Below are 12,918 nucleotides of genomic sequence, written 5' to 3'. Positions count from 1 at the left end.
TAGCAGCTAAATAGAGACAGGAGCCATTCAGACATAATAGCTTTAGTCTTTTATCTTTCTCTCCTCTCCGCTTCCCCCCAAGGTGAGCTGACTGATGAGCTATGAGAGACGGCCATATATCAAAGGATGCAACAGCGCACACAACACCAGCGAGCGAGCTGCACCATTACTCGCTGACATGCAGCGTATTACGGCGAGGAGGAGCTGATGATTCACCTTCGGAGCGGGAAGTGATGAGATGGTCATTAATTAATGAGTTTATCTACAAACAACTTTGGTTAATTATGAGATCTGTAATGTCTGGACTCCTGAGGTCACATCCTCCTATCTGTTTAAAAAAAAAAGGTTTGTCATACTGTGCAAAGGTTTAGAGTTTACAAGTTTTAAAAGATCAACTTAAATAGGTATTGAAATTAAATCAAAGGATTGATAGATGAAGCAGCAATCTGGATTATCTGAATGATTCATTTTCATTAGGTATTTGTGTACTAATTTTTTTTATTTCATTAGTTTTTTTTTAAGTTTGTTTTGCAATTTTTCCACATAACAGCCCTGGTTGCAAATCTCTAAATCAATGTTGCAGAAGAAGGAAACAAGGCATGACCTGACAGAATGCAAAACACTACTCAAACAGAAAGGAAGGTCAATATACCAGTCCATACACACTGTGAAGGTCTTTGTCTCACTGCCATTTTGTAGCAGAAGCTATTAATTGTAAATTATAGCTGGCAGGTCCAACATGAAAGTTAACATGTAAACAAAGCGCACGCTAAGTACCACAATGCTTGACTGCACAGGAAATGGTGCGTGCAAAATGTGGCTCGTTGGCTTGTTAACAATGCTGCAAAATCTGTAGCAGTGGATTTGACATTTATCAAACAACTCTGCTGACATGTTATCCTTTAAAAATCCAGCCTGACTTTGCGGATGATCCCATGTACCATGTTAGTAAAAAGGAAAAAAAAAAGACATTCTTGCTAGAAAAAAGGAAAAAATGCCTGCTAAGCATATCTTACTCCCTCTTCTTCTGTTGCTCCCAGCCTTTGGCTCTTGCAGTCGCTCCCTCTCATCGATCAATGACACAACTTGGGAGACGTGTCCTTCATCAAATGTCTGACTGTATTTCTCTTTTTGCTGGCAAAGCATCTGATCTGAAGGACCACCGTGCCACTCTGCTACTCGAACCACATAAAACCTCTTCCTGCTTAACCTTAAAAAAAAATCCTCACAGAGGCACATATATCTTTCAGCTCATATCTTTCTTTACATGTTGTTCCTATATAAAACAAAAGCTGAGGAACAAGCTGAAACAAAGGTAGCTATTGTTGTTTGTCTACGTGTGAGTGAATGCCAATCCTGCACAGTATCAGAGGGTGGTCTGTTATGAATTGCTTGCCAGCCAATCGGCTCCTTTGTGATCTTTGTGAATGTGTCTGTGCACAGATTGTTTGTGTGTGAGCGTGTTGTGTTTGTGAGTGTGTTTGGTATTTAGCCAGTGGTGTATCAGCTGTTGACATTTAGATAAATGCCTGCCCTCCAGAGCAGAGCTGCCCTTTATGCTCAACCAGGAGAGAGAACAACGCAGAACGTGGACACATTTGGTGTTTCGTCTGTAGCATGTGTTGCAGACTTGTTTCGTTTTTGTCTTACCTGAAGCCAACGATAGGACACTCCTTGCAGATGTTACACTTGGCCTGATGTTTGGCCGTCTCTGCCGCGGCGACTCTGTGCAGGACTGGAAGCCAAACCATGGACTGCGGCTCCAGACGCATCCAATCAACAAACTGACGGGGCTCCAACTCCACCTTATTGGTCACCTGGCAGAAACAAAGAGGGTATAAGCTAAGAGCCTTTAAATCAAAAAAAAGTTTAGAAATCCTGTGACGTTTACAGTGTCTCTACACGGCTGATAAACTGCACATGGAGGAAAAAATGAGCACACCATCATTCAGAGAAAAGACTGAGGGGCTATAAGTCTATGCTTATTAACAAACGCCTAATAAAGATGCAGACAAATTTAAGATGACCATACATATTAAAGTGATGGTTCCCTCGGGCACATTATGGCTTTGAAATGTGGGGGAGACAAAATCATTTTTATGAGCTTCTTTTTCATGTTTATTGGTTGAAACATCTAATAATAAACATTGATTGATTTCAACACCCTCGCTGCCCTCATCCTTCTCAGCCCATAGCTCTGCCCTTAGCTAAAAGCCGTATTTCTCAACGCAGCTCTGAAATAACACCCACAAACACCTACTCTTAACTTCTTATCTCAACTTTCGGAGGTGTAATTGTTTATGTAACTTGCACTTGCAACGAGCACTCAAGGCTGTGAAACTTTCACATGGTGGTTGTTAGCTAAAGAAATCAAAGATGACCTTTCCATCATCTCTGACTCGCTCAAAGGTCAACAAGCGTAAGGAGGAGCAGGATGCATTTGAAATAAGGAGAAAACAATCAAAAGGTGCAGGGAAAGTTTCGCTGCGCATTTTCTATGCCTCTGTGTGATTCTGTGATGAGGACTTCTGTTGAACTGTTTTGGAGCAGCCTATCAAAAAAGGTCACGTGACTTAAACTGGCGACAGCTGTCTTGAAAAGTTTCTATCATAAAATTCACCACCCGTAAACTTTTAATTTTGCAAAGCTGCAAAAGCTTCATCTTCTTCTTTTTTTTTTTTTTAATTTCAAGGTACAAGCTGCAAATTTTCACACAACACTTAACATTTGAGAAGTGTTGTGTCATGAACAGAATGTTTACAGTCCATAAGAGGAATCAGAGCGGAAAGACACTCCGCTCCAAAGATCAATTCTGTTAATGTTTTACTCGCAAAGGCAGTCATTTAGTTTTATGTCCTTTGAATTACAGGTCCAAACTTTAACAGGATAATTAAGAGTCATATTCACAATTAAGTGTGGGTTGAAGCGCAAAAAAAAAGATGACTTTAGGGGTTACAAGTTGAGAATTGAGAGCGCTGCATATGAACTTTTCACCCTGATAACACCTCGATTAACTTTTTACATCCTCCAACTTCTTGTCCGACCTTCCCACTGAACAATCAGAGTCTCTCCTCTCTCATACACCTGCTCATCTTCGGCGTCCACCCCTCCTCTGTGCCATCTAACGGCAGATTTATTGCCCGCGCAGATTAATTACTGCAGAGAGGAGATGGCTGAAAGGACGCCTGGATAGACGGGTGGATGGATAAATGAAGGAGAGTGACAGAGGAAGAGGTTGTATTTATGACGGCGGGACTCGTTGATCGAGGGTCTATTAAACCAAACGACTAGGGTGACTTCGCTCTCACCAGCATGGCAGACGGACACACAGGTGCCACAGGGCTTTACTTGTGTGTGTTTTTTACAGCCTGGTTTGTACCTGCCTAGTTAGAGTGATGGAACAATTAATGAGCAACTGGACAACAGCTTTGGGATATCTGTGTGCATGAGGAAGGATTGTGCGTCTTTGCCTCTATGGAGAAAAGGCGAGCGAGATAAGGTTTGAAGCTGCACTACTCTGCTATTTTCAGAGGTGCAGCAGAAGAAATCACTTAAATTTATAGCATCCAAATTTTAATGTTTAGCTCCCATTTATGACTGCTGGAGCATGAGCCAGGGGAGACAAGAGTGAACTAAAAAATAAAAAAAATGAAACAGCGATCCACAGGGGGGGACCAAGACATCATTAAATGCCAGGAACGTCCAGAGATAAACTCTGGGAAAGTGGTTAGCCAGCTGCAGTAAAACACTAGAGGACGGCCAGCAGACGACTGGAGGCCATTTCAGGCTTCACGGTTGGTCAGCAGAGCTTAAAATATTGAGGCTATTTTGCAGGATTGGGAGAGGCAGCTCTTAGATGGCTGGGAAATGTAGAGGAGACTGGGGTGCATAATGGCAATTAGCTTTTAGAAGATGCAACAAAACTTAATCTGGCACAGTACTGATTGCCTGCCAGATATTGTTAGCAGTGACGTCACCGATTTGAATGATTCTGAGCATTTTGATACATGAAGCTTAAACGTTTGTACGTACAGTCAGGTAGTATGCATTCTTTCTGAAGCTTGTGATTTTCAGCTTTGGAAAACTGTATCAAACAGGTGCAAAGTCATGTCACAATTATATTTAATCTCCATGGGTATAAGAAATGGATGCATAGCTTTATCTTTATTTCTGATTTAGTTAAGATAAAATATGTTTGAATGCAACAGGTTAAAGGTGATCTTTATTGTCAACACCATAGATGAAATGTGTGGTAAAGCACCGGTTAAAAAAGGACCCAATACAAAATGACAACATCATTAGAAAACAACAATGGCACATTTAAATAGAAATCCAGACCTTGTGCCCACATGCAAATTTGTTGGGGTAGTACAAAGAATGCAGGCAGGGTGCTAATTACTCTCAATCAATAGTACTCAGGATGAATGAGATGTGGGGTCGTGTAGTGCTACCAACAGATGCCCTGAAGTGGCAGTCTGAGGTCAGAAGCTCAAACTCTTCCTGGAGTGAAATGTCCTGACAGTCAGATAAATGGCATCAGACCCCCAAACATCTAAATGACCAATGGCTGTCCCTGACACCTCGCTGGGATCTTTCTTTTCACAAGACTTCCAAGTTTCTTCTAATAGGACAACATTGACCAAGTGGTTATTTGGAATTGTGATTTCTGATTATCTCAGAACAACATAACAAGGGCATATCTCACCATTAAGCTTTGCTGGACATTTTGACGCACCAGTAGTGTGCTTTTTATAAAAAATGAACAACATATTTTAATCCCAGGTAGTACATTATCATTCCCTTTTATAAAAGTGACAAAGGGCTTAGTGATCATGTTTTTATTTTATTTTGTAGAAAAGACGTATTAAACCAAGCTACAAAGTCCCCTGACACTGTCCCATGATCGGTTTCTCCCTCTCCGAGAAGGCTAACCTACTGTATTCAGAGCCCTGCATCTCACTGAAGGACAATACTCTACAGTAGTAGGGGGGAACCAACCAGTAGTCAAAACTCCAGGGGAGGGTCCAGGTAGAGAAAATGTATGTCCACAAAATCCATGCATTGAGAGTTTGTTCCGCTCAAAAATAAGAAAATAAGAAAAGCCTGACAGCCCCTACAAAATAAATTATTTTAAAAATGTAAAAATAAATAAAAGCAATCCTTATGGACCTGTACAAGAGTTTAATTTTTTTCTGTCTTGGACCAACTTTGCAAACCATTCACTAACTACTTTCTGATCGTGTTATTGCTGCAAGAAAAGCCAAGGTGATGTCTTTAAATGTCTTGTTTACTCTGAGTAACAGTCCAAAATGTACTGTAGTTTAGCAGCAAATATTCGGATCTGTGAGGCTGGAAGGTTTGATTTTTGTTTGCCATTTTTCTCAAATTGGTTTAAGTGATTTCAAACTTTAAAAAACTGCAAAAAGAAAAATCTAAAAAGATTTGATCCCCATGCCTGTAATCCATTTGGTATTAGGAACATTATAGGATTACTCATCCCCAGGCTTATGTACTTATACAGTTTATGCCTGTGTGTTTGAGTTCACTGACATGTATCCGTCAGTGCACATCTTCATCCTCGTGTTTGTTTGTGTGTGAACCTACATGCTGGAAGCAGCTGCGGACGCTTGGTTCGATGTTGGAGCCTCCGAAGGCGGCCACCTCTCCCAGCTGCCTCGGGATCTGGATGGCTTCATGGAGCAGCAGACCCAGCTGCCTCTGGTCACATGTGTCGCCTGCTGACGCTACCTGGCTGAAGAGGTCTGAGCAGGAGGAGGTGGGGGAGTGAGAGTGAGGATAAACAAGGGGAAAAAAAGGGAGCGAGAGAAGAGTCAAAGCATGTAGGTGATGTTAAAAATAAATATATGAATAGGTATAGAGAGAGAAAGTGTGAAATTGAGCGTTGAGTGGGATGGAGAACCACAGTGGGAAGGGACAGAAGAAGAAAAATGTGCTTTAATCTTTAATCTGTCAGACTTCAAACTCTTTTACTCTAATCTCTGTCTTTCTTCCTGCCTTCAAATCTGTGTCTCCAGGTTGACCGAGCTGTACTGGATATGTCTGCCAAGTGACTTGCAGCCTCGGCCAGTTATATATATATATATATATATATTTAAAGGTATGACACATCTTCAGAGCTCAGGCGCACACTGAGCAGAGATAGCTGAGAGGTTAAATCTGGGGGGAAAAAAAGAGGTGAGAGAGGGGAGGGCATGACAGGTCTTTCTGCTCAGCTTGCAGATGACTTTGATCTCTGTGTGAGGTTTCACTCGGGTGCTAGCTCTAACCTATGTGTGTGTGTGTGTGTGTACACCAGCAGTGACCCCATTTCAACACACACCTCTTGTGTCATCTGCCTCATCTACACCCACTTGTCAAATTCCCATCTTTCTCCTAAAAGATTACATTTGACATACACAGCCGTCACAAAAAGAGTGTCAAATGGCAGCATGCCTGGTTAGGTGCGTGTGTTGCAAAGTGTAGCTATATGCACACCGCTGACAGCCAATGAAATTCTGAAAGAGAAAAGGAGGAAGGGCGCAATCAAGCGTGCGTGATACCCTTCTCAGGCTAATAGAAACTGCCAGTGGAACGAATAAGCCCAGGGATGCTGTGGCAAAAGAACGGGAGGAGGAAGAGAGGGATGGAGGAAAAGAGGGGGAAGGAAAAGTGAGCAAGATAGGACAGAGGAAGAAGAAGTGGCACCGCTGGATGGATGAACGATGGCGTGAGCCGTGACAGCAGAGGATGATAGACAGAGGGAGATAAAGTAGCAGAAACAAAGGGCAGAAAATCCCAAAATGACAGTCTCCTCCCAGAGCAGCAAGCCTATATCCACGCTCGCTAATCCTCAAAAAATAAATCAGGAAAGAAAATTAAATAAAGAACAGGGGGGGGGGGGGGGGGGGGGGGGTGCGTAGGAGGTCTCTCATCCAATTATAAGACCTGTTCTCCTGCCTCTCTCTTTCTCGCTTTGTGTCTTGTCTATTTCTGTGAGTTTGATGAATCCTGGAATACTGCTGGGAATGCAGGATGGGACAGACTCGTCTTAGACTGGCCTGCACAGATGAGTGGGTGGTGTGTTTAAATGCACATGCACATCTGCAGATATCCCTTCTTCTCGTGTGCACTTACATTTGTATTTCTCCTCCAGGTGTCCCTTCGAGAGAGAGAGCAAACCGATCTTCATTGACAAGACGCGGATCTTCCCACTGCGGCCACTGCAGACACGACACATACACAGACACATCAAACATCAGCCTAGACTCAGCTCTATTTGTTGTGGGTGTATATACAAACACAAAGTTTATGTGTATTCACTTCAGTTCAGATATGAATTATAAGCCACAGCAGTGACAGAAAATCATTATTTCATCGGAAAGAGGAAAATCTTCAAGTGTGTGTGTAAGTGCTCTGTCACTGCAGAGGAGTGCTGTTGGGTTTGTGATTATTTATTTTCTGTGTATCCACAAACAACTACGACATCAGTTGGCATATTTGTTTACAGCAAGTGAACACACATGTAATTATGCAGTGTATCTATGCTGTATTTGAACAAAGTGCATATGCATGCGTGAGCTCACTCAAACAGTGTGAAGCAGCAGTTTGTATGATTATTGAGGGACTTGCTGGTGCAGATGGCATGAGGAAAATGCCTCAATATGCAGAGAGAAAGCACATGTGTGTAAATATTGATCATATAATCATAATGATCAGATGACAGTTAATTAGAGAGAATTTAAGATTGCAAAAAATAATGAGATAAAACAGCGTTGACACTTTTATGCAATCAGATATAGACATATTACACACTGCATTATAACTAACTTGATGCTATTTTCGATTCCTTGAAATGAACCTTTGGTTGATATTGAGTACTCCTATGATTCTAGCGGTATTTATAAAAAATAAATGATATTGTCAGGAAAACACTGATTGTTGAAATGTTGCTTGCTTTGATAACATTAAACTTTCTACAAGCCCCACTCTATTGTTGTTTGTTATTGGCACACAGTAATTCACCTCAAAGCAATCATTTTTGATAGGTCTAATAGGTTATGGTATCAGAGCGGTGTATTGACATGTGTACTTGTGAAAACCTGATAACACATTTAAGGGAATACAGAAGGCCAATATCAGTAATGGTATTGGTATGGGACCAACTCTAATAAAAATGAAAGCTTTAAAGATCTGGTATAAAGTCAGTTAAAGCTCCTGTGAGGAACTTTTAGGTTGTGTTGATTTTTGCGCCCCCCTGTGGACAAAGCTGTAACACTTACTGATGGTAAATGGACTTGAGCTTGTGTAGCGCTTATCTAGTCTTCTGACTATTCAAGGAACTTCTGCACCACATGTCACACCTACCCATTAACACACTGATGGCAGAGGCTGCTATGTAAAGTGACCATCAGGAGTAACTAATCCCATTCATACACATTCTTACGCCGCCGACGAGACAGCGGGAGCAATTCTTGGTTGAGTGTCTTGCCCCTGGACACATTGGACATGTTGCTGCAGGAGCTGGGGATCAAACCCTAGACCTTCCGGTTGAGCCCAAAAGGGCTGATCTGTCCTGTACATTGGTAAGAAGTGTTTTTACTGTAAATAACAAAACCCAAACCCTCTTTATTTTAATAGTCAACTATAAACTCATTCATCTGACACCTAGTCTGTGACAGTGGTTTTAAATTCAGACATTGATAACACGATACAGAACTGGTAAATGTTGCTGATTGTTGCTGTACTAGGTTATTCAGAGTCATGATTAAAAATGGTCAGTATTTTTCTCATAACAAGCTCCTCACAGGAGCTTTACAGAAATAAGCCAATTCATAATTCTTTGTCCTAAATGACAGACATTTTGCATACATACGTGTCGTAAACGTTAAGCAGCCAGTTGAGACACATGTCGACGCAGAGCGGCACGTTGACCAGGTCTTTGTGCTCCTGCTCCAGGCCGTCATAGATGGACGTCAGGCAGTTGATGACGTCAGGGACGGTCTTCAGCTGACTGTTGTTGGTCATCTTGTGCTGCTCAAAGGTGTTCTGGGCCACGCTGAGGTCTAGCAAGTCCACTGTGCAGAAAGGAGGCAGGGGAGAGAGAGAGAGAGACAATGATGAGACAGAAACAAAAAGGTTTGAGAGAGAGGAGTGAAAGTAAAGAATGGAAGAGAGCAGAGGAAGGTTAACAGGACCAGGCAGAGGGAACAAAGTAAAAAATGGTAAAAAAAAACCCAGACTCACATAACGGATGACAGGAGACAAAAAGAAAGAAAACGAGACAGCTAGAACCATTAGTAACCTTTCAGACTTGTTCATTGGGCTTTCAGCAGAAGTGCCAAAAAAAATCTGAACAGAGCAGGAAGCCGAAAATGGCACAGACTATTCATAGAGGCACTTCAAAAGTGTAGACTTGACTGATATTGTGTCCAAAATAGTTCAAAAAACAGCTAACTGTGAGAGTCTGCCGGGAGTGCAGACAGAGAACAGACGGATCATTGTGCTGAAATATTAATGCGTGAGAGAAATCTGAATTCTAAAAGACAAACGAGGAGAACATGTACAAGCATCAGACACTATGTAACAAAGTAATCAGCCACAGTATCAAACACACACAACTACACAGCAAATACAGATTCATATATAAAGACACTTTCAGCAGCACTTTACACACTCAAAGTGTCAAACATGCAAAGCACACCATCCTAACATTTTGTGTTTCTTTGGTTGTCTCTAATTAAGCAACAACAAATAAATAATCCAGCAGTGGAGTAAGAAAATGTAATCCAATAATAAACTGACTTGCACCAAATAATGTCTGCAATAATCCCTGTGTCCCAGTTTCATACTTTCCAAATGGTTTTTGAAGATGGTGTGTGTCCCCGCTTGATACGTGTCTTTTTCTCCCCCAATGTGCTGATGATAAACACGATTTTCCCATAATGCAATGCACCACTGGTTATGTAATTCTGTGCATGCTGTGCAGTTTCTTTGAGCAGGAAAATAAACCCATCTCATAAGTTCAACGAACGGTGGCTTTCAAAAGGATCACATGTAGTGTTGTTACCTGCTAGCGTACATGCTAATACATTTGATAGCTTCACAATCCCTGAGCCACTCTAAACATAGTTGGTTTTTTTCTTCTATACCTGCAAATTGTTTCTCACTTTTTCAGTTAGCTTAGCTTTTGCACACAGACTGGCGACAGAGGGAAACAGCTAGCCTGGTTCTAAAAATGGATAAATCACCCATCAAGCAACACCTCTAAATACCACAAATAAACAAACGTGTCATTTGTTTCTGAGGGCAAACAAGTGGAACCATTGTTTGAAGAATTTTCTTTTTGAAAAGGATTTATTTATCGCTCTAATAGAGGGTAGAAGAAGCACAACCTCTGCATTAGGGACACTGTGTTTTCATACAATGTTTCAGAATCATTAAGGGTAAGCTCATATTCTGATGAGACTCTTAATTAGTGCTTCATTCAACAAGTTCACCTCATCTCTGTTCAAAACAGCTAAGCAGTGAAACAATCACACACTGTTTAATCTGCTACAGGTGGTTTTTCAGGGCACTGGTTTCACTTTATTGCTTCATGTGAATCCAACAAATGCAAAACTTTCTGTATGGACGACACTGACGCTTTTCAACGAGCAGTTTTAACTTTGCTCCACCTCACAATGCCCCTTCCTCTCACAGCTCCTCCCTCCCTCAAGGTCTCCTCATTTGCCCTTTTGCTCGCTCCTTGTCTTATGCTAGCCCCTGATCCCGGGACAGCACTAATTACTGTGGTGTGTCCATGTGGCACAGGCACAGCGGGACGGCTGTTTCTGTCCGAGAGCAACACTTTTACTTTTTCTGTTCTTTTTTTGAAAGTTTTCTTCATTCCACACGCAGATGATGCTGAGAGTCTGTGTCAAATTAGCGGGATGCTCATTTGTGTGTCTCTAGCCCCCCCCGGCACAGACTTAACCCAATTAGTCGTATCGTAGTATCCTTCTCATGAGTGTCTGTGTGTGAGTGTGTGTCATACTCTCACACACAGTTTACTACACACACATAACACTCATGCAGGCACACGCAGGTCCCAAAGCATAAATACCACATGAATCCAGGCTAATAACCAATAACTGTTGATCCTCCTCCTGTTTGTGTCCCTGCATGTGTGTTTATGTGTGTGTGTGTGTGTGTGTGTGTGTGTGTGTGTGTGTGTGTGTGTGTTTGTTGCACTGTGACTCCTTTAATCTAATGGGTGAAATTGAATTGCAGTGCCCCTCCGGTTGAAGTTGCTCAGGCTGATTCATCCATGTGACAAACACACACACACACACACACACACACACACATACACACACACACAATCAGAAAAGCGATATGAGTTAGCAACGTAAAGCGCCCGAATCATCCAAACTCATTAAAAACCAACAGAGTCCACAACACTCTTTGATATCTATTATCACACACACACACACACACCTTTAGGAAGCATTTGTATAGCACATACAAAAAGCAGATTTCCAATAACAGCAGGATATAAATGAGTCGTGTGTGCTCGCAGTGTGTGTTGCTATAATAGTGTCAACAGCTGGATAATAGTCTGCATTTGTCACAGTTGCTATTACTCTGGGCTGAGCCTTAGTATTTGCTTCCATGCTGTGTGAAAGCTCACAAAAAAAAGTGAGAGCCTGTGTGCACCTGCAGTGTGCATGAGTGTGTGTGTGTGTGTGTGTGTGTGTAGATTGGGATGATAGCCTCCTGAGACTGCACATAATAGCTACCTCCCTGAAAAGCTTCCATTATAAACGAGAAAACAGCAGCTCTCAAGTTCAGAAAAAGTCCCACCTGTGCACACCAAATGAGGCTCTGCTCAACAGGCTTAAAACAAGCACCAGCTGTGGCCGTGCGTGGAGAAAAATCATGCACACACACACACACACACACATTAAGAGTGTGTTTGCAATTTTGAAGGCCAAAAAAACTCCTCGGCTCCTGTGCTGTTCTGGCAAAGCTTCAAATCATTACGCTGTCCCCCGCGTTGCACCCAGACTTCAAAAGAAGCAAGAGCAAGCTTGTAGGCATAAACATATGTATGAATGTGTGTGTGTGTGTGTGTGTGTGTGTGTGTGTGTGTGTGTGTGTGTGTCTGTGTGTGTGTCTTAACTTACAACACAGTGCTTTCTGTAGTCTGCGGATCTTCATCGCTGTTCGGTACGCTGAGAATCTCACGTTGTTTAAGTCGGCTACAAGCAGGGATAGAAACAGACGGTTAAAAATAGACAGACAAAAATATAAATGAGAGACAGAGGTGCAACAAAAATCTTCCTACTGGGTGACATAATCCCGACCTGTGTCCCCAATTAAGCTGACTTTTTTGGTTAGTTGTTGTCCGTGGAGATGACAGAGTGAAGGAGGGGTGGGCGAATGTGAACTGTGTAAATACGGTTAGTGAGTTGTATCTCTTGGGGGGGGGGGGGGGGGCGGCGCTGGTGCTAGTTGTTGAGCCAGCAACCTACAGATGAAAAAAGCTCCCCAAAGTTTCACAGCTTATTACTTATCCAGCAGCTCATTAAAGTCATACTGGTCGCCCCACAGAGACACACACATGTATATGGATGTAAACAGGCAGTTAAAGAGAGAGTGAAAGATCAGGGTGCAATATTCATTAAGTTAATATAAAAAAGTCAACCAACAAGATAAGAGACAAATGAGTACAAGATTTATTTATTTTTATCCCTCGCTATAAAAACAGGCTGATTTCAGAGCCTCCTTTCATGAAGGATTGATTGAATTGCCCCCCCGGGGACAAATAAAGTTTTTTGAATTGAATTGAAGTGTAAAATATGCAAGCTAAAATTTTGCAGCAAGAGATCATAGTTTTATAAGTTTTATAAATCAAATGAAAACCCAAACTTGTGCCAG

At 41.9% G+C, this 12,918-nt stretch overlaps 1 protein-coding gene across 8 annotated transcripts in view; it reads right to left on the bottom strand.

Annotated features, from left to right (window-relative positions):
- Nucleotides 1–12,918, bottom strand: part of utrn (utrophin) — a 178,830-nt gene that overhangs the window by 32,300 nt on the left and 133,612 nt on the right. For all 8 annotated transcript variants that reach the window (XM_061052006.1, XM_061052007.1, XM_061052012.1 and 5 more), the window contains 5 exons: nucleotides 12,165–12,239; nucleotides 8,873–9,074; nucleotides 7,135–7,220; nucleotides 5,605–5,762; nucleotides 1,651–1,817 (listed from right to left, as the gene is read on the bottom strand). In XM_061052006.1, coding sequence (XP_060907989.1) covers nucleotides 1,651–1,817; nucleotides 5,605–5,762; nucleotides 7,135–7,220; nucleotides 8,873–9,074; nucleotides 12,165–12,239 — 688 coding nt within the window. The remainder of the gene's footprint in view (nucleotides 1–1,650; nucleotides 1,818–5,604; nucleotides 5,763–7,134; nucleotides 7,221–8,872; nucleotides 9,075–12,164; nucleotides 12,240–12,918) is intronic.

The sequence above is a fragment of the Labrus mixtus genome, chromosome 12, assembly GCF_963584025.1.
Source record: "Labrus mixtus chromosome 12, fLabMix1.1, whole genome shotgun sequence".
NCBI lineage: Eukaryota > Metazoa > Chordata > Actinopteri > Labriformes > Labridae > Labrus > Labrus mixtus.
Note: the sequence above shows the minus strand (reverse complement) of the source record. Positions and strands in the feature narration are given on the sequence as shown.